This window comes from Schistocerca piceifrons, chromosome 3, assembly GCF_021461385.2.
Source record: "Schistocerca piceifrons isolate TAMUIC-IGC-003096 chromosome 3, iqSchPice1.1, whole genome shotgun sequence".
NCBI lineage: Eukaryota > Metazoa > Arthropoda > Insecta > Orthoptera > Acrididae > Schistocerca > Schistocerca piceifrons.
This window is the reverse complement of record NC_060140.1, coordinates 107,204,137-107,226,648: the sequence shown is the minus strand read 5'-3', so window position 1 is coordinate 107,226,648 and position 22,512 is coordinate 107,204,137. Positions and strand designations below refer to the sequence as shown.

Sequence of the window (22,512 nt, the reverse complement as noted above, 5' to 3'; positions counted from 1 at the left end):
CATGTCATGCTTAGTTTTCAAGTCTGCTATTTACTATTATTATAATCTTATGTGTGATATTAATTTTGTTACTTTTATTTTATGACAAATGTGAGATGTTTTGAATACTATGTCGGTATAAAACAATACAATAAAATGTTTCTTTTGTTTTAGGGTGTGTGACACAGATATGACAATATTTCTTCCTCCCAATATGGAAAAGCGTTCAAATGGTAGCACTTCATCAGTATCAAAAGCTAATTGCAGTGAAAACAAAGCAAAAAATGAAAGGCCAACAGCAAATTTAGATGCAGATAAAAAAGGAAATACCAGCTTTGACAGGTAATGTTGTATACCCCAAAAGAAATATCAGCCCCCCCCCCCATCTATCCCCCCCCCCCGCCACCACCACAAGATAGCACCTTCTTGGCAGATGTTTTTTTCTTAAAATATTTTTCTACGCATACAGTGTGGAAAGCAGTCATGAGAATCTTTTCTGAGGCAGTAAGTAATGAAGAAGTGAACATAGGTATGATTGAACACACTGCCAATATTATTATTCCAGTCCTCGCAGAAATCTTCGATCTCTCCCTTGTTTAAGAGGTACATGTCGTACTGAGTCAAAGCAAAGCTTAATTCAACTAGTACTCAGAAATGATAAAACAAAATCAGCCAGCACCTACAGGCCAATCATCATGTTACCTGCAGTACCTAAAGCCTTGGAGTACATTGTTCATGTACAACTGACATTTTACCATAAAATTTATAATACTCTTGATAAATATAATCAGACTTCTGAAAACACTGCTGCACAGCTACTGCATTTATAAAGATGCCTGATGACATCAAGCACGTTATGGACAGGGGTGAAGTGACCATTTTAACACTGCTTCATTTCAGCAAGGCTTTTGATGCTGTTTGTATCCAAGTATTATTTATGAAAATGAAACATCTGAATTTCTTAAACATTGTAGTACTACTTTAAAAACAGATGTCAATGAGTGCACTGTGGATCTGAGAAGTCACCGTGGAAACATGTGATCTCTGGAGGCCCCAGCATTTTGTTTTTGACCTATTGCACTTTCTCACTGTATGGTGTTAATGAACATGTGTGTTGCATTCTTGTAATTTATCACTTATAAGCTGAGACATCCAATTGTAGTTATGCAACAGCCCCGAAAAAGATTGCTGCTGTCATATCAGGCACAAATGACGGCCAGTGTTCAGTAGTGCAAGGGGCAAAAAACCTGTGTCATAAACTAAACTGTAAGAAGTCACAGGTCATCATCATATCACACTGAAAGTTGATCAGTGGACATTTTCCAGTAAAATTTCAACATAATCTTGGATGATATATGTTATTTGTAATTCAAAATTTTTTAAAAATATTCCAACCTTCAGCCCTGCAAATCTTTACTACTCTGATTTAGAGCAACATGGCAAAACAAAGACTGAAAACTCTTGACAACTTCAGTTAGCCATGAATGCTTACATGAAATTTGTGTGTAACATTCTGTTGTTTGATTACACCTTCTATGCTCGGTTAGGGTCTGTGTGAGCAGATAGTTGACATAAATTTCATACACACTGTTTTCTTCATCAGGTTCTTAGTTCTTCAAATCTGTACTCTCATATTGTATACCTCGCAAAAGAGATATTCTGACGTCAGCCACAATCGGTCATTAAAATAAATCCAGTTTTGACAAGTGAAAATTTGTACTAGACCGGGACTATAATCTAGATTTCCCACTGATTGAGAGTGGTCACTTTAACCACTCATGCTTTCTGAGCATGCTTCCTGTCTAACCAAATTCCCATATGTCATACACTGCATATATAGTGTTCCGTGTCCATTATTCTCATTACTTTGCCTATCCAGTCTCCTGCAAGAGGTCAAACAAAGAGTGCACCTGCACTGAAGCTATCATTACTTGCCATCAGGACATGTTTACAAGTGTCTGTTCTTTCAGGTGTGTGTGATATATGTTTCACTGCCCAACTGCAGCTGGTGTCTGAATTTCTCTTTCATCATGTATATGTACGGATGCAGAATCACTAACGGTGTCTGTTATCATCATTCCACAGCTTCGCTCTTCGCCTATGCCAGTTGTTTTTGTTTAGTCCAATAGTAAAGCAGTATCTCTACCACACTGTTAACAATAGTTGCTTTTCTCACCCATATTTATTTAAATCTTCTTCCTTCCATCTCATCTGCTAATCATGCCAATTGTTTCTCACTCTTTCTCTTACCAATTAACTTCTTTCTCATATTTTATTCCTTCTGTTCTGCTGTTCTTTTTTGTAACGTGTCATTATTCACATTCAGTAAGAAGTAATGCGAAAGTGCTTAACACTAGAACCGCCGGATTTTTCTAATCCTCTAGTCAGTACATTTACAGCTTGTTCTTAGACTTTTTGTATTGTAGGGGATAACTTTTTCTGTTACAAGTAGTCACCCTATTACTCTGTTGTTTTGTTTGAATTCTACACATTATGTATTTTTATATTTTTTCTCCAAATACTTGAAAAATGTTCATCAAATTACAAAGATATCTTTGTGGCTTTTATATGTATAAGAAATACAGCCAAGTCAAAAAGCTTTCATTAGTATATGATATTTCAGCAATTGAGAAAGAACATGTAATATAGACTCAATACGTTACCATAATTTAGAGGTCTATACTTCGATACATATTGTCTAAGGGTTAGCATTACAGTCTGTGAAAGTAAATACGTTCTTTATAGATACCTACAGATCATCATTGGCTGTAGACTATAAGCTTTGCAGCCTGCACAGACATAGGAAACTGTAACAAAACAATTCTTGAAACTTCCTGGCAGGTTAAAACTGTGTGCTGGACTAAGACTCAAACTCAGGACCTTTGCCTTTTGTGGGCAAGTGTTCTGTTGTCTGAACTGCCCAAGCAAGACTCACGACCCATCCCCACAGCTTCACTTCTACCAGTACCTTGTCTCCTACCATCCAAACTTCACAGAATTTCTCTGCCCCGTAAGAAAGCATATTGCAGAGATGCAGTTTAGCCTCAGCCTGCAGGATGTTTCCAGAATGAAATTTTCACTCTACGATAAGAGTATATGCTGATACGAAACTTACTGCCAGATTAAAACTGTGTGCTGGACCAAGACATGAACTCATGACCTTTGCCTTTCACGGAGAAGAGCCCTGCCAACTGAGGTATCCAGGCACAACTCGCGACCTGTCCTCACAGTTTCACTTCCACCAGTCATGCTTGGGTAGACCAGTTGGTAGAACACTTGCAGAGCACTTGTCTGCGAAAGACAAAAGGTCTCAAGTTCACGTCTCAGTCCAGCACACAGTATTAATCTGCCAAGAAGTCTCATATCAATGCACACACTGCTGGAGAGTGAAAATTTCATTCCCCAGAACATTTCTTGTAGACTGACCCTGGTTTCTGTATAATCTCTGTGAAGTTCCACAATGAGCTCGAGAAGGAAGTCTCACCTTGTTATTCTGATCTTTGTTCATCTTGTAGGTTACCCAATCATTGATGCCTGCTAAATCTAGAATATTATAAAAATATGAACTAGGCACATTTTATCACCAGCTTTCACAGAGTACTGGCAAGCCATCTGGTCAACATCATGTACCACGTTTGGAGTTTCCCTGTAACATGTCACTGTTATGCTTTAAGTACATGTATGTTTCAATTTGTACATCTGGATGCAAGGAACTCAGAATTATTACAAGTGTACCTGGCTTTACTTGGTACACTGTGAGGGTAATACTGTTTTTGAGAGCTACAGTTTTGCATACTTTCTCACAAGCTTTCTTCATACACTCAGGCACTTCCCTTCCAACTTTGTTGATTGTACCGAGCAAGGTTCTTTGACTCTTGTTACACTTCTTATATAACTGATGGAGTACCCATTGCTCCTCAGAATGCTTTCCAGTGTTGCATCTCATGTCTGAAGTGCTGCAGCTCACATATTCGTCTTGCTCACGTTACAAGCATATTAATCATGCCTCTTCAACACTTGGCAAAGTGTCACATCAGAAAAAGAAATGTCGGGCATGGCCTTTCTGCATACATTTCCAGAGTGATGGACGGAATCGGCACAAACATGGCATAAAGACTATTTATAAACTGACAAAGAAGATCAAAGAGTGTCTCAGGTCAGCAAAGGAGGAAAGAGACCCACTTGCAATGTCAGGAATATACCACATACCATGCAAATGGGGAAAAGTTTATTGGAATGACTGGACAATCAGAGAACACCAGGATCACAGAACATAAGTGGCACTGAAAGATGGGGAGAAATTGGCCACGGTAGTAGAGCATGTGCTGTGTGAGGCTGACCACACAGTAAAACTCACTGACATGGAAGTTCTGGCTGTAGAGAAGAGCTATCATGCCGCTTGTTCAGAGAAGCTGTAGAAATACACAACATAAGATTAGCTTCAACAAGAAAGAAGAAAGCCTAACGGTGAATGGATCCTGGATTCCCGTGCTGCAGCAAAGGACCACTGCAGATATCAAGAGGAAAATCATACTGAAAATAACTATGGAAAAGCCCTTGGATACTAGTGCACCAGGTACATATTATCTACAGCTACAAGCTCGACTCCAGTCTACCACCTGCACTGGAGAGTGAATCTATGACAATGCCAACCACTTGTGCTGGCGAAATATCAGAAAAAGCATCAAACAAATGACGGCCAAAGAACCTGAGACAGATGCAAACAGGCAGTTTGTCAACGAGTGGCCACGAAACCCTTAACAATTTTGTACATACTTATAAGGTTTTGAAGCCATGAAATGAGTGACCTGACATCTTCTCTTGGACAAAAATTACTGCTCATCAATGCAAATGTATGGACAGGGACTGTGCATGTTTTGACAGCTTGCTATGGCTCTCTTGTATATGTCTGACGTGAGAGCAAGCTTATCATTTTTAATTGCTCCAGTCATGTCAACCACGAGTCAAACCCAACAACAAATCAAACCTGAGGTAAATTATGATTTCCCTGAAGTGATTAGGTGACATGTGAAACAAATACTAACAAAGAGATAGAGGGGCTGGCCAGTACTTACCTCAGCTCAGTACAGAAAATTTACATTCCTAGCTTTTGGAAATTTGTTCCTTCATCAGGGAGGAGAGAGGGGAAAAAAGGGAAGAAGGGAAAGTGGATTCAGTTACTCACAACCCAGGTTATGAAGCAACAGGGAAAGGTAAACAGGGAGGGTAGTAAGGATGGAGGCATGGTCGTCAGAGGGAAGCCAAAGATATTCTACTGAAGTACTGTGCCAGCTTCAAACCAAAGAGGATGCATACAGAAGTAAAGAGGTATATAGTATAAAGATAAACACAACTATGTTGGAAGAAAAGATGTGTGAATGGCTAAAGAGGAAAGGGGAAAAAGGAGAAGACTGAAGAGTAAATGGAAGTGAGGTTGGTTAACGTAGGTTCAGTCCAGGGGGATGGCGGGATGAAAGGATGTATTGGAGTGCAAGTTCCCATCTCCGCAGTTCCGAGGGACTGGTGTTGGGTGGGAGAAGCCAAATGGCACGTACAGTGTAGCAGGTTCCTAGGTCCTTAGAATTATGCTGGAGGGTATGCTCTGCTACTGGGTATTGGACATCTAGGCAGACAGATCGTCTGTGCCCATTCATGCGCTCAGCCAGTTTAGTTGTCGCCATACCGATGTAAAAGGCTGTGCAGTGCAGGCATGTCAGCTGATAAATGACATGTGTTGTTTCACATGTGGCCGTGCCTTGAATTGTGTGTGTTTTACCAGCCCCACCACTGGTAAAACATACACAATTCAAGGCAGGGCCACATGTGAAACAACACATGCCTGCACTGCACAGCCTTTTACATTGGTATGATTGCAGATTTCACTGACTCAAAATAAGCCACGGACACAGAGAATTGCAATGAATACGTCCAGATCACAAAGAGAGATGCACCAACTATAGGCTTCTGCCTTTGTGGGCAACTGTTTATATTTTAGCATTAAGTAATCTACAAACAGCCAATAGAAGTAGCAGTGCTGTGAATTTCACAATTGGTTTGTCTCTGCTGTTTAGCATAAAATATTTTTCTTTTGTGGTCATCCAAGTGCATTCACCATTCTTTTCTATCTGTCCATGAGTGATTCATGGTTTTGACGGAGGAGTTTGTCTACTGGTGTAATAATCAGTAGAGTAACTTGTCTGGTCACATCACAACTACTTTCACTTGATTCAGCACTGTCTTCAATATATTAATCAAAACTAGTTCTTACTTGTCGTTCAGTTTCACTACTGAAACTTGCTATAGATACTATACGTACCGCTTCCTTGTCTGACAATTTGTGAGTTATTTTGAATATCTGTATCATGACAAAGCACTTTTAAGTATGGCATGTCACTGTCATGTGTAGCATAACTGAGGAAAGAAATGGTAAGTGGACAAAAGACCACTACCGAATTTCTAGGTGTACAGTGAGGAATAAAAGCAATGAGTGTAACTACAGATCTGTGATTTGTGCTGTGGAGTCTGTTTTGAAACTAAATTAGTAACAGTATTTCAAAGTTGATGAACAAAAAATATTGTCATAGACAGAATTTTTTTTAAACAGTCATTATAACAGCTTTGACAGTTCTAATGTTAAGCACATGGCTTCCTGCTCCTTGTAACTGACTGCATTTTATATTCTGACAGAAGGGCTGCCCATAGTTCAAGCGAAGGACTAGCATGAGTGTATTTTAAACTTCTGTCAATTGGTTGAATTATTAGGTAGGAGACTTGAATGTTTTCCTGGGTGGTTGCTTCATTCTGTATGCTGCAGCATCAATAAGGCACCTACATTGACCCATTATAATGTTATATGCACGAACCTGAGATGGTATAAGAACATCCCGAAGAAAAAAGTTATTGAAACTGGGCTCTGTTTTAAACTGACTTGTTAACTTACCCGCTAAGACATTATTGCAGAGGAACAAGTTCTTCAGTTTATGTTGAAATATAATTTGTGTCATTAAAGGCAATGCTCCACCTGTGTAAGCACTGGTGAAATGAATCAGAGAAAAGCTGCACTGAGAGAAAGAAATTTTGAATGATTTGATATTTTGCATCACATTCAAGGAAGGAAATTGCAAAGAAGTTTAATACATCTTTCATATCCCAGAGAAAGAAGCAACACATGTTATGAAGAAGCTGCTGTTTCTTCTATTTTCAAAACTAGTAGCAACAGCAGGAGGTAGAGAGTATGTTATTGTGCTCAATATTACTCCCAAGCTATATTATCTACAAGTTGCAAATGCGTAAGTTTATGTAGTCTATTAGTGGCAACAAAATAGGGTGAAAAAAGACTGCAAATGAATTAATAATCAATATTTTATAGTATAACATACCACGTTCAAGTAAATAATTTTCATTTCCTATGGCTCTTCGTACCAAAGTAGGAACAAGGTTTTGGAAATTCTCTGTTGACCTGTCCATCCTATTTGAACTTGAATTAGAATAAATAATATTGGCAAAGGGCCACTTTAATGATGGTAGTTGGATAGTGCCATTCAGTACTGGAACACCTTTTGCACCGTATCACATCAACATGAGGTACAGTAGACCTACCTTCACTTGTGATGATAGTTCCCCTTTAAAATTAATAATCTAAATTTTGTATGTTATTAAGTAAGTCTTCAGTGCAAAAGCATATCTTCCTGGATATTCCATATGCATATATTGAGTGTCCTGGGTGAGATTGCTTAACTGTATGAAAGTCTCTCTGATACTCATGAAAGAAGACATCAAACTGTTTTCTAGACAACTGGTGCATTTAGAAGCCGTTTTCTCTATGTGAGAGATATTTGGTCTTTAGAAATATGATCACATTATGTCTTCTCTTCAAGAAATCTATATCAGTTTACATTTCTGTGCATCTGTCCTGCGACCCTTTATATTGATTGTAATGACCTTTGTTATTTTCTAGTCAAGTTGCATGTTTTTTTTAAAGAACAGTTCATCTGCATATTCAGTTTAGAATCGAAGTGGTAGCCCATCAGGGGCTGTAGCTTTTCCTCTAATAGCAACTTCAACATTTTTTTAAAATTGTGCACATAACTTATATCTGTCATTTTTTCATCTAAGGAATGTTTGAACATACAAGTGTTGTGATCTTTGGTGCAACAATTTTGGAAGACAGAATTTAGTATTTCTACTTTAATTCTGTCATCTTCCGTATTGGTGCCACATGATCATTTTGAGAGAGGACTCTTTCAGTGACTATAAGACCAAATTGTTTCACTTCTCTTTTTTGATAACTCAGCAAGTAAGATCTTACTTTCGAATTCATTGGATGCTTCATGTACAACTGTCGTCATACTTGTTTTGATTTTGTTCATTTTTGTTATGCATCTAATTTTGCCTTTATATTATTATTGTTACTGAACCATTGTGGTTCTTTCCCATACCTCACTATATCCCATGGCACCAACTTATCTAGCACTTGGCGTACAGTATGTCTGAATTTGTGCTAAGAGCGTCTGCCTTCTCTCCATAGCTGAAGCCTGCCGATTGCTCAGATAATTTTAATTGTTTTGTATAGCATTTGTCAAACATAAATACCTTAATGCCTCACTTAACTTTTCACTGAATACCAGGGACCAATGATGCTATAGTGAAATTCATTTATTACGTTTTTTTTCCAGCCTTGGATCACATGAATGCTATGCCTTGTCTGTGTGAGATGGTATACTAAGCATGTGTTCTTTGATTCCAATCTGCATTCACTGGATCAAAATGTAAGGCATTTTGGATGATAGTTGATCCAATAAAACTCCCCTGCTGGTGACCTCTCGCTAACTGCATTAAATAATATGTATAGCACAGTCATGTGATTCTTAGCTTTCCATTTTAAATTCATGTTTCCCAATCTACAGGTGACAGACCAAAATCTTCCCCTATCACTATGACAAAGAATGTGTGTGATATTTTTTCCACAGTTGTTTCGAAGTGTTTTACCACTTTGGTAATTCGTGTGGATGAATGATAGAAAAAGTAAACTCTTTCTTTTAAGCTCTCCTTTGGTGCTATCTTCTCCCAGATTATATCATATTCTGTCGAAATTGGTCTCCTTGGACATAATATTTTAGCTTACAACAATAAATACATCATTGTCATTGCTACACAGTCTACTCTTTCAGTATAAACTCCATTCTGACTTCCATATTTTACTGATTTTTGTATTTCTGGTTTCAACCAATTCCCTGTTAAAGTCTTCTGTGTGCATCGTTACTGATCAGTTTTTGTCACTCATGAGCTTACCCTAAACAATTCTATACCACTTTAATGTTGGATTTGATTTTTTGTGACCTATAATGCTATCTATTCCCCTTTATAACAACTACATGTCCTCTGCGTGTAGCTTACAGTTAGTAGCATGTGGCCGGCCGGTGTGGCCGTGCAGTTAAAGGCGCTTCAGTCTGGAACCGCGTGACCGCTATGGTCGCAGGTTCGAATCTTGCCTCGGGCATGGATGTGTGTGATGTCCTTAGGTTAGTTAGGTTTAAGTAGTTCTAAGTTCTAGGGGACTGATGACCACAGAAGTTAAGTCCCATAGTGCTCAGAGCCATTTTGAGCCAATAGCATATGGCATAGTCCTTATAAATTTAGGAGGGTTAGGAAAAAATCTTACCGTCATAGTCTCAGATGTTATTGAATTTAGCATATGTTAAATTGAAGGACTAAGTAAGGAACACGTATTTTTTTATCTTCTTCTCCGAGATACAACCCTCCAAAAATGACACTGCGCATGCAATTTTGAAGATGCGAATTTTGGAAAAAATTATAAAATGCTATATCTCTGGAACAGTTCTAGATATTTTGTTGGCTTTTCTTTATTTGAAAGATAATTGCTTTATGATTACAAATAAATCCTCCATTTGGACATATCTGTCAAAGTTTTTCTACTGTTGCTGTTTGGATTTTTGTTGTTGTTGATCAGTACCATATAGTTCTACATTCCCTGAAAAGGAGAGCCCCCACTTTTAGGTTGAACAGGTTTTATAAACAATTCAAATTTTTGCCATACATAAAACCTGTTTTATTACTGCGCATTATCACATAACAGGCTCATAAAAATCAAAACCTAGCATTATTCAACATAATTTTAGTTTTGAAAGATATGTAAGATTCATTTTTCAAGCATTTTAAATGAATCCAAAATGTATGTGAAAGATCCAAAGACTTAAGGGTTACAATTGTTGGCTGAACTAACGAAATTTCTTCTTTCTTGCTCTTTAAAGTGCATGCAATATGAGTTCCTCCATCACTTTGAGTCCAAAAATGTGTCTTCTGAATTTCTTTCACAGAAGTAGTTTGTTTGGACCATTCTTCTTTTTTCTGCTCACAGAGTTCTTAGATTTCCTCTTTGGACAATAGAATGGGGGCTGTGGATGTGTAAGATTTCACAACTCTCGTAAAATCCTCAGCATTCTGAATTGCAGCTATATTTGGTATGGAAAAATCATGTTTTGTAGCATAGTGCTTCAACAAACCTCCTACACCATCACAAGGCCACTTCCCGTGACCAGTAGCACTGTATACCCAGTCAGTTAGCACAAGCGACTTACTCAATTCAAACAGCTGGTAACGATTTTTAAAATGACTAGGAGCATCATCAGAAATAATTATGATCTTCTCTGCTCCTGTTTGCAGTTGAAGAATTTTGTGCATTGCTAGCAAAACAGATGCTGAGTCATGCCCTGTGTCATCACATAATTGCAACACTTGCGGTATTGTTTTGAAAATATATCACACCTGTAAAAATTGAAACGGGCTCCAGTAAGTTCTTAGACGCTACCACACAGTACACACATAAACAGACATCTCTATACCTCTTCACTTTCACAACTTTTAGACCTTCAACTGTTACAGTTATAGTGTCCTTTTTTGTTGGTTCTCTGGCAAGAACAGTCCCATTCATCATCCAGATAAAATGGCTGCACTATTTGAACTTGAGCTGCCTCTTTAGGATGACCACAATAGGAATCTGGTCTTCCAAAGACTCCTTTTACAGACCTCACATTTCTTGATTTGTCTACCATGTACGTTGATACTGATAGAACGTTGTTCAAAATTGTTTTCTTTGAAAATGTCTCTGGAATAATAGTTAAGACTTGCACCTTTTCATTATAGGATGCACAATGTTCAACAGCTGAATTGATATTTGTGAAAAATTCCTGGCAAGAGCTGGAAGAGTGCTTTGGGTGCTTTGGTTCATTTTCTTCTTAATATGGAATTTCTACTTTGAGGAGTATGGTCAGTTTTGCTGTAGTGTATTCATCCATACCTTCAGTAATTTCTCTGCACTTTCTTGACACATAGAGCTGATGACTTGACTTCAGTGACCACGGTTTCTGAACAGGTCTAATACTTACCTGTGTAATTGACTGATTTAGGGTATTTAATTATTCCTTTGTTGATGCAAAATCTGAATTATCTTCACCATGGGATGCTTCGCCTTGTTCAGATACTATCATTGTTGTTATTCTATCAAAACATTTACCGTATTTACTAGAGTCTAAGCCGCACCTGAAAAATGAGACTCGAAATCAAGGAAAAAAATTTCCCGACTCTAAGCCGCACCTGAAATTTGAGACTCGAAATTCAAGGGGAGAGAAAAGTTTTAGGCCACATCTCCAAATCGAAACAAAGTTGGTCCACTGTAATATGAGACAATTTAGGTCGAATGAATGACGATACAGCTACAGTAGTTTGGTTCGAGTCGTAAGCTTAGCAGTTAAGCTTTACCAGGTAGCCATTGCTATGCGTCAGGCGCTCCGTCCGTATTTATACGGGTACCCTTCCTTTTTCACGTGCTTCATCTGGTTTGAATTGATTGCTTATTTTTCTTTGATCTGAAATGATCAACAAGAACCAAATAATAGACTGCGTATGATAGAAGATGTTCTGAACAAGAGTTTAGCGAAAAATTTTCTCTGTTTTAAAATCTTTGCAGGTGCCTCTTTAGTACATTACATTCTGCACAGAAATTAAGAGTCATCTTAGATTTAAAAATCTAGTCAATTGCCTCGCTTCATTTCTGACTGTATCACTGTTTAGCATAAGAATAATACGAATATAAACATGACATAATATGTATATTCTTCCGCGTTTGCTGTTGTCTCACTCTAGTTTTGTGGTTTATTACGCAGACAGGATTTAAATGAGATAGCAGCAAACACGAAACAATACATGGCAAAATGTTTATATACGTATTATTCTTATGGTGACGAGAATACTGCATGTGATTCACAATTTATAAAAGTTCCTATTAGCAACCATCTCTTCTCACAGATAGGAAAAAATTCAGAACGTAGAGTTGGCCATATTGACAAACATTCTTGCCAGTTGGGTTTTCGTAGTACATTGAAATGCTGCTACATTGGCTAATGTATGAAAATGCAGTGGTCGAAACTCGGCGCGGACGAAAAAAGCTTGTATTCCACCTTTTTTTTTTTACCCGCGCAGAGGTTTTGGCGCCAGTATTTATGTTTGTGCCTACAAAGCATGCCTGTGTAGCACTACATATATTCGACGGCAGAACTAAGTTGTGGCGGCACCCGCCGACATTTTTAAGAACTTCCGCTTGCTTTGCACTCGATTCTAAGCCGCAGGCGGTTTTTTGGATCACAAAAACCGGAAAAAAAAGTGCGGCTTAGATTCGAGTAAATACGGTAGAACGCTGAAAGTTGTCAATGGAAACATCTTCACTTTGAAACAGAGTCTTCAAATGAGAACACTTATTCCCAACTTGAACAAGGTCGGTTTTTTTGTTTGTCTTATACATCACTCTTTTATGGAGATGCAAATAGTCAGCTCACTTCACTCTCCTGTGGCCCCAGTCAGAAGACATTTCAAACAGTCCTTTTCACAAAACACACTGCAACTGTGTCAACTGGAAAATTCCTCATGATAACACAGAACTCACTGGATGGTCTCAGATTTGTTAGAAACCTCCTCAGGAAACAAATTAGCATTGAACAACCACAACAAAGAAACTAGTAAGAAACATCTTTAGTGAAGATATACATTACCCTTGAAAGTTAAAAGAATTTTTTTAAAATAAAACCTGTCCAACTTAAAAGTGGAAGCTCTTCTTTACAGAGAATATAGTACTTACATGGTAACTGATAAACAGAAAAAAAATCTAACTTCTCTGTAAGTTATAAAAAAATTCAAAAGGCAACAGTAAAAGAACTTTGACAGATACGTTCAAACGGAGGATACCATTGTAATCATAAAGCAGTTATCTTTCAAATAAAAACCTCTAACAAAATGTCTAGAACAGTTACAAGAATACAGCATTTTACAAAAATTTCCAATATTTGCATCCTCAAAATGGTGTTCACAGTGCGAAAACAAAAAAAGACATGTTTCTTACATACTCTTGAATTTTGACATATGGTAAATTCAATAACATACGAGACTATGAAGGTAACCCCCCTGCCTGAAGTGATATGGCTTATGTCATATATGGAGCAGCCTTCCTAATCTAAAGACTCATGTGCAAACTCTGCTACCAGAGCAGCTGCTTCAGGAATATAGTACATGCTTGACCTCACCCAGGCCAAGATATCTGCCCAGGATAGACAAAACTCTGCTGCTGACAATCTGGTTTGGGCCATCCACCATGATTCCCACCACAGGGCCAGTCTGTCCTCAGGAGGAGTCTGCAAATTGCAAGCTGTATTATAACCCTCTGAGTGAGGCTAACACCGTTCACCATTTCAGCCAGCAGGGCATTCTGTAATTGCCAGCAGAGCCCCCACCTCATCTTTGATGATACCCCTGGAATGCTTTCAGAGTCCACACTGGACTTCCTTCCCAACCTAAGTGCTACTACCCTGAGAGGCCAGCACTGGATCTCTTTTTAAAAATCGGTTGAGGTGACCTGCACTACTTATTGGCTTAGAAGCACTTTCAGCAATAGGAAACTGTATGCCGGTGCCTACATCACATTCACCCTCTGACTAGAAATCTAATCCCCAACCATTGTTTCCTGTTCTCTCTCAGGTGAGGCTAGTTTTGTACATCAGGAGGCACAGCAGCTCCACAATTCCCAAGCAGTGGCATTAGCTCATAAGGTGCTGCAGCTATCACCCAAGGCAGCTGCCTGTGGCCAGTACAGTGTCTAGCTGTTTGTAGACTGGACAATTCCCCCGGTAACCATAAACAGTGAACACAATCGCTAGCCTATTTCACTATTCAATAGTCGAAGACTGTGAGATCCAAAAGTTTAGAGAAAGAACACAACTATGATCAAAGCTGGGTGAACTCAAAATGATGTTTAAGTACCCAAACAATTAGAGGCTTGTTTTCTACAAGACAAAAAGAAAGCAGGCAGTCACATCTAGAACAAAGAGAACAGTTATTTGCATGGAATGTGTATACTTAGTCACTGAAATTTGAGGGTAAAATATTTTACAGTTGACAGGATTTGAAACCGTTTGTGAACAGAAAGTGCCATCCGTATTATGACGCTCTAAAAGTTGAATAATTGTCAAGTGTGCTGTAGCAATATGTAAAAGACGAAGTGGTGTAATATGCTGTTTGTTATTTCCATAGTTTTTCATTAACAGAGATTCTAACAAGTCTATTATGAAGGGAATCAAAGTTTTAACCAACATAAAAAAAAATTAATATTGAAGGAGCTACATTTTTGTGTATTTAAAGTCGTCTGCAGTCCCAGAACACATTGAATTCCCCATAGCATAGTATTTGTTTTTGGTATAAATGGAAATGCAGCTGGCCAATCCAGGTTACTTCTTTTGTCCTTTATCGTAAATTCAGTGAGCTACCTCTCATAGACATGGGAATGGTGGACTTGTGCCAATACTCTTAACATTACGTCCATCCCCATTTTGTACAAAATTAGTATGATTTGCTCTAAGTGATATATTACCAGGACATTGCTCCTTTCCCAATTAATGTTATTTACTTATCAGCCTGCAACTTATTCATTGAAATTGTCAATACTGCTGGACAATTTCTAATATCAGGTCACTTGTTACTGCAGCAAAGGATGAGAATGCTTTAATATGTTACAAGATGCTAACTTGAAAATGATATGCTAGTCAAAATGAACTGATGTCACATTGCAATAAATATTGTACAACCAGAAGTGGACCATACAGTAACTTCTTCTTGGTCAAATGTTTGGAGTGGCACTGATGTCCATAGGGCTCCATGTAAGACAACTGCGAGTGGAGCGAAATCAAGGCTCCCTAAAATTATGTAATGGGTTTGTGTAGAAATTTTCATGGACAAAAGGAGTATCAAATTGACCTGAGTGAGGTCTGATGTTGCAAAAAGAAATTCCTTTAAAGTAATCACTGTAATTGAGGAAAAACTGAAAAATTTCACATACAACTGATAGTTATGTGAATGAACTGCCAGAAAGTTCTATATCATCAAGGCCTAGTTGGTTTGCACATTTAAAGTTACATTGGTATGATATTTTGAGAAGAAAAATAAAGGTCATGGCAGTAAAATTATGCTTTCTGAACAGAATATGAAAATTGAAGGTGAGAAAAGTCAAAAGTTTTGTGAAATGACTTCTCAAAGTAAGAAATAAACTAGAACATTTGCGGTGCCTTTAAATCATGTTCTAATCTGCAACCCCTCACTTTTCAAGAAATCATTTCACAAAACATTTGACAGATTTTTTAAGCAAGTCTTTGTTGAAGCCTGCATTTCCATATCTAGTCTAATGTGCAAGCATTGTTCACTCATATTGCCAAAAATTCTCCTGAAGAGTTACTAACCAGAAGAAGTAGTCTTAATCATTAACGAATGAAATATACATTAAGGAACAAAAGTCTTATTTGGGAGATATACAACAAATTATGGAAAAAAAGGGGGGAGGAGGGGAGAGATATTGATAATATGAACAGCTCTTGTACAACTTGATTATTTCATACATTCATGCTGAAAATAGCTATTTGTCTCCAGGTTAAATACTTAATTCTTTGCTGCCCATGCGACACAAACTGACGCACAAATTTTTCAGCTTCAAATATTGAATTTCTGTACTTATATACTTGAATCATTTTTTCTGTAATTTTTGATGTAGCAACAATGGACCTGACAGTTCATTGCAAACAAGTCCACACACTTGTTTGCTGTGCTACAATGGACAAGGCTAGGATACCTTAATTGCTTCTGTTTCATTTTTAACAACAGCAATAAGAATATTATAGTGTATTAACCGCTATGTGCAGGTTATTTCGTGCAGTGTATTATTTAAGATTAGATAATGATCTACAGGAGGGTTTTTTTTTTTACATGTTTTGCACCCAAGTCTGTTCTATGTTTGTGTATGTTACAGAATACCTACAAAAACAAGTACAAGCCCAGATTACAAATATAGACGTGGAGCTGTAAGGAAAAAGGACCAGAGGCAGGCACTAGAGGGCTGGGAATGTGATATATGTAAGAAGGTATGAATATTTATTGAACCTTAATTTTTTTTATTTTGTTGTAAAATTCAATCTTTTCATACTAAACGTAAATTTCAGTACTATGAAACAGGGAAGGATGACACTGCAGCTGCACAAAAACAACACATGAATCATTGCTCAAGGCACAGAGATAAATATCCTGTAAGAGCTAAAACACCACCAGGTACGTGTTGAAATCTTAAATAAATTCATTATGAAGTATTTTATGAAAGTTGTACTAAACTACACTATTGTTTTATAGGTTTCTGGGATCCAGACTTTCCTACAACACAGCAGTGCCGCAGTAAAATGCTTGATGTAACTCAAGCAAGCAATATTAGTAAAACCAAAGGGAAAAAGTGCACCAAGTGAAGAATTCATTAATTAGTAAAAAAAAAATTATGTACATGCAGCTGTATATTTTTAGGACTTTTTTTCCAAAGTAAAAATATTTTATTTCCACAATTTCTTAATTGACATGTTCTTCTCAGAGTCCTTCTGCATGACTTTGGCCACAGCCATTTCGAAATCTTCTTGTGTCACATGTACTCTTCGTTCCCTCAAAGCATACATCCCTGCCTCTGTACAGACACCCTAAAACATTACGAGAGAAAATATACAGTCTTACACACACAAACATAATAATAATAATTTAGTGAGTGTACAAACACATTATTACCTTAACTTCTGCTCCTGAAGCACCAGGCATCAGCTCTGCAATTTTCCGTAGATAAATACCTCTAGTGAGATTCATTTTTCTTGAATGAATTTTTAATATGTCCAGGCGTGCCTCCTCATTTGGTGGAGGGAATTCAATCTTTCGGTCAATACGTCCAGGACGCAGGAGAGCAGGATCAAGAATATCAATTCTATTTGTAGCCATTATGACCTAAAGAAATCCAAAATTATTTTATATATCATTACTGTACTTATGTATAATATACTGATCTGTCAATAATGAAGTTGTGGCTGAGTATCCAAAGTCAGCACAGCATTTTCTGTTGAGGATAAAAATATAAATTGGATTTGAGAAGGCATAAGCCTAAAAAATCCAAGCAATTATTACCTGAATCGTGTGATCCATTTCTTGGTACCACCTCTTGTTATAATTGAAAGTTCTGAATCTCATGTAAAACTACTTACAGAAACAAGAATGTTGAAAACTATAGTTAAGTCTGCACCACCACAAAACATCAATTTCATGATTTCTTTCCACTTAAAGAACATTTTTAGATTGGACAATTAGACACATGAACTGCCTTATGGATGCTGATGTGTAGACTGTAAGCATCCATGCTATAATTGAAACACTGCAATAATCATGAGTCACTGCTCATTAAAAGCCAAGTCTTCACAGCACGGGTAACATTGATCATACTTAGCAAATTTTCTATTCCTTATCTATGTGTTGTGTGGTTTCTTTGTTACAGCTCTGAGGACAAAGGGGGCAGTTTTTATTTTTCAGCGAAACTGAAATTTATGCAAGGGAATAGTTTTCACGATAGATTTGTCTAATGAGATAAAGCAAAATTCTGTTTTTTAATCATGCAGCAAACAGGTACAATGTGTTAAACAGATACAGATCTCCCTGTACTAGCAATGCAGCACCTTTACAATTTACCATAAAGATCAATGTGGGTCTGTGAAATCACTTAATTTAAACTTTACAGCTCTTTCTTCTTCACAGATCAGAGCACTGCATTACATTTATTTAGGTTTTGAGTGACTACTGCTTTCAGATTGGTATGAACACACTATCTCAAATGCAAGACAAACTTTGATTGTAACAAACTAATTTTTGTGTGTGAATGTAAAGCTTTGCCATAATACATCTAGCAACAGTTATGGTATATTACTGTTTTTTATCTCATTTCTTGCACTTCTCCCACGTTGTCTGGTAGTTCGCTAAATCCCAGCATTCGCTCACATAGAGACTCCGCTTCAAATACAACATTTGACATTCTGTATTGTGACATTACCAGCATATTTTCAGTCAATTTGGACACCTTACTTTCAACTCTTACTCTGCATAAAGTTCTGGCAACACAATCATGCTGTTTTACACATCTAGAATCAATTAAATGACCAGTCACAGATCTTCCTCCACATATTAATGATCTGTAAAACAAATTCTTTAAAGATAGTCCAATGGAAAAAGACAGACACTTATTACAAACGTTTGATGACACATTGATCTATGTTGATGACGCATTGATACTATACAATGGAACAACAACTGTAATAAAAAATTTAGCCACTGAACTAAATAATATACATTCCAAAATACAGTTTACTGCTGAACACCAAACCCAAAAAGGAATTAATTTTCTTGACTTAAACATAACATGTCACAACACCAAACACAAATTCAAAATATACTTTATTACGAATGCCACACAAAACGAAAAATGGGCAAAGAAAATCTCTGCCTCCACAAAACTCTTTGGAGACAACAACAGCCAGACTCTTCGGTTTGTTTATATTTTGTTAAGTATGTAGGAGTCGCCATTTATGGAAAAGTGCCTGTTTCACTTGATATTTAACACTACTGGTAAGTATATATTATGTTTACCAGAGCAGTGCCTGCCACAAAAATAAAAACAGTGAGTAATAACATCAAATTAATCTTACAATCTTAATATTCTTCCCACACACAGGGCTCACTTTTTCATCTCTGTATTTGCCACAGATGCCCGACCCCAACAATACTCCAACTAAATTGTATCATCTGATGATGAATTGCCAGGCAATTCCAAACTGGTCATGAATAAATAAAAATTGAAGAACAAATGGCGACTGGTTGCAGTAATTCCCGAAACCTTAATAAGACAGTCACAGTGTTCCAAATTCAGAATGGATAAAAGTTTTATGTCACAAGTAAGCTTTCAGCCAGCAAGGCTTTTGTCAAAAATAGACGACACACACACAACTGCAGTCTCTGGCAACTGAAGCCACACTGCGAGCAGTGGTACCAGTGCACGATGCGACTGGCGACTGGGTGGGGATATGGAGGAGGCTGTGGCAGGGAGGGGTAGGGATGTGGCTAGGGGTGGGAGACAGTGAAGTGCTGCTGGGGAGCACACAGGAATGAGGTGGAGAGAGGGTAGGGGAGCTATGTGCAGTTGGGAGGTTAGCCAGAGGGCAGGGAAGAGGGGGGGTAGCAGAAAAGGAGAGAAGTAAAAAGACTGGGTGTGATGGTGGAATGAGGGCTGTGTATTATTGGAATGAGAAGAGGGAAAGGGCTGGATGGGTGAGGACAATTACTAACAAAGGTCAAGGCCGGTAGGATCACGGGAACATAGGATGTGTTGCAGGGAAAGTTCCTACCAGTGCAATTCAGAAAAGCTGGTGTTAGTGGGAAGAATCCAAATGGCACAGCCTGTGAAGCAGTCATTGAAATAAAGGAGGTTGTGGTGGGCAATGTACTCTGCAACAGCGTGGTCCACTTGTTTCTTGGCCACAGATTGTCAGTGACCATTCATGCGGACAGAAAGCTTTGGTTGTCATGCCCACATAGAATGCAGCACAGTTGTAGTAGCTTAGCCTGCAAGATCACGTGACTGGTTTCACAAGTAGCTCGGCCTTTGATGGGATATGTGATGTTTGTGTCCGGACTGGAGTAAGTGGTGGTGGTGGAAGGATGTGTTGGACAGGTCTTGCATCTAAGTCTATTACACACACACACACACACACACACACACACACACACACACACACACACACACACAGTGTTTCTTCCTCTCACACACATAAGCCACCTTCAGCCACTCAACCTACGCATTATAAAATGCCTGAAACGAAAATACAGGAAAATTCTTGTACAGATGAGGCTGCCTGTCTTAATACTACAATGAGAAAGTTAATGATGTGGGATGCTAGGCATTTAGTCAGTGGGATTCCGTGCAAAAAAACCCACTATCTCAAACTGCTTCAAGAAGCTGGCTTTCATCAACTGTAGTTCAATAATGGCAGTGAATAATGGGTCAAGAAGATAACATTCCCTACCTTGGATTCTATGCCTTTTAAATGTGTCAAAAGTGTTGCCTTCTGTCAGTCTGTTACAACCAATAAAGTCTTGCAAGTAGAGGTGGCAGAGAAACAAGAAGAAAGTGGAGATGAGGATGAACCAGAACACTTGCCAGTTCCTAAAAAATCAAGAGGAGGATGAAGGTAGGAAGTGGGGGTGCTGGGACACTTTCCGCTAATCAATATGAGTGCAAATATAATTGCACAGGCTTCTGCAACCAGAGTAAGTTGATACAAAAGTTTTTCAAGTGTGGTACCAGGTGATAACATAAAAAACTATATTGGAGAAACCAACATTTCAGCCATGGTTACAGTGGCCTCCTCCTGGGTCTACTCAATAGTAAAAGGAAGCCACTGTAACCATGGCCTCAATGTTTATTTCTCGTGTATATCTTTTTACATTATGACATGGTACCCTACTTAGAAACCTTCTATATCAAGGCTGAAAATGTTTCAGTGTTAAAATAACCACAAACAATCTGTCAATATATGGAAGACAGGCCGGAAATTCTTAGTGCCTGTTGCAGAACGTAACTACAGCATGACTCAAGACCCTGGATTCTTGTTACATGTTCCAATAATATTTTTGAACTCTTAAGCAAATAATTTCTTCCCAGGACAGTTTCTGTGACTTCTCTAGACAAACTCCATTCCTTTCCTTCCAAATATCTTTGTTCGTCATTTCCTCCCACCTATTTCTGAAACAGTAACTTAGCTTATCTCTATTAGTAATTTACTTAGCCTTAGTTCCTATAGCACACACCTGCCCTCAACCCTGACTAAACAATATCTCTTTCACCTTTGCCCGTTTTATTTCTCCAAGCCTGTTTCCCTTTTTGAGTCCGATTTCATTAATTCTCTATACTGTTCATAAAGATTATTATACCTATTTCCTCCTTTGTCAGCATCACCGAATTGAGAAATATGTTACGGAAAATGTTCACAGTCATTACAGTGTAAATTATACCTTGATATTTTTTGTAGCTTCAAATCCATCTAACTGATTTAACAATTCCAACATCGTTCTCTGCACTTCCGAGTCACCACCACTTCCCGATTCTATTCGTGAGGAACCAATTGAATCAATTTCATCCATGAAAATAATGGATGGTGCATGCTCCCTGGAGAATAAAAACAAAATAATAATAATAATAATCATCATCATCATCTATTCTGTTCGCCTAAATTACCAAATCACAACTGTACAAAACAACTTACCTTGCCATTACAAACAATTCACGGACCATACGAGAACCTTCTCCAATAAATTTCTGAACTAACTCTGAACCAGAAACACGGATGAATGTACATTCTGTGTGGTGTGCTACAGCACGGGCAAGCAACGTTTTCCCTGCATCAAAAGTAAAAGCTGTCATTGTCAATCTAAGTGACACATATCAATAATACAAAAAAGTTTCACAGTAACTGTGGAAAATATAAAATTATTTTCACTGCTGTATTTCTCTGATGTGACAGTATGGATTACTGTACCTGCATATGCACCACTAATTGCAAGTACTATGTATTCTTAAGGTATTTTATATAGTATCATTCTGACTCATTGGGGAGAGATTATTTCTCAAGAGGAGTGGTGTGCAAAAATAAAGCATACAAATATCATCATAGTTTACTTATTGTGAGGGGGAATTGCTTCTCGAAAGACATCATGTGCAATATAGAGTAAACAGAAATAGTGGTTAGTTGTAGCATGTTTATTAAAGTGCCATACTGTCTGTATACACGAGGTGTGTAAATAAAGAAAACTCGCTATTCAGAAGTAGCTCACTATTATTCACAAGACAGCTATATTGTTAAACTGTCTAACATAGCAAAGAAATGTAATTTGTCCTTGTCTTCTTCATGAGTTATAAACACTCATAAATAATTTACATTTTATAGAATGCAGAAGTTAAAGGTCTCCACACAAAATAAAAAGAAAGCACTTGCAATTCATCAGTCAAAGATCTGGAATCATCCTCCTCAAATGGTTCCATAGAATGAGACTTGGAAGCATTCACACAGACAGAAATGTATTGCA

The 22,512-nt window shown here is 37.8% G+C and overlaps 2 protein-coding genes across 2 annotated transcripts in view; one reads left to right on the top strand and one right to left on the bottom strand.

The window, feature by feature from the left end:
- Window positions 1-16,913, top strand: part of LOC124789835 (DNA endonuclease RBBP8-like) — a 97,703-nt gene extending 80,790 nt beyond the window's left edge. The window contains exons 5-8 of the mRNA XM_047257328.1: window positions 154-321; window positions 16,337-16,448; window positions 16,527-16,632; window positions 16,711-16,913. Coding sequence (XP_047113284.1) covers window positions 154-321; window positions 16,337-16,448; window positions 16,527-16,632; window positions 16,711-16,820 — 496 coding nt within the window. The 3' untranslated portion in view covers window positions 16,821-16,913. The remainder of the gene's footprint in view (window positions 1-153; window positions 322-16,336; window positions 16,449-16,526; window positions 16,633-16,710) is intronic.
- Window positions 16,851-22,512, bottom strand: part of LOC124789837 (26S proteasome regulatory subunit 8) — a 32,662-nt gene continuing 27,000 nt past the window's right edge. Inside the window, exons 5-8 of the mRNA XM_047257333.1 lie at window positions 21,693-21,825; window positions 21,442-21,595; window positions 17,128-17,337; window positions 16,851-17,042 (exon numbers count right to left, since the gene is read on the bottom strand). Coding sequence (XP_047113289.1) covers window positions 16,902-17,042; window positions 17,128-17,337; window positions 21,442-21,595; window positions 21,693-21,825 — 638 coding nt within the window. The 3' untranslated portion in view covers window positions 16,851-16,901. The remainder of the gene's footprint in view (window positions 17,043-17,127; window positions 17,338-21,441; window positions 21,596-21,692; window positions 21,826-22,512) is intronic.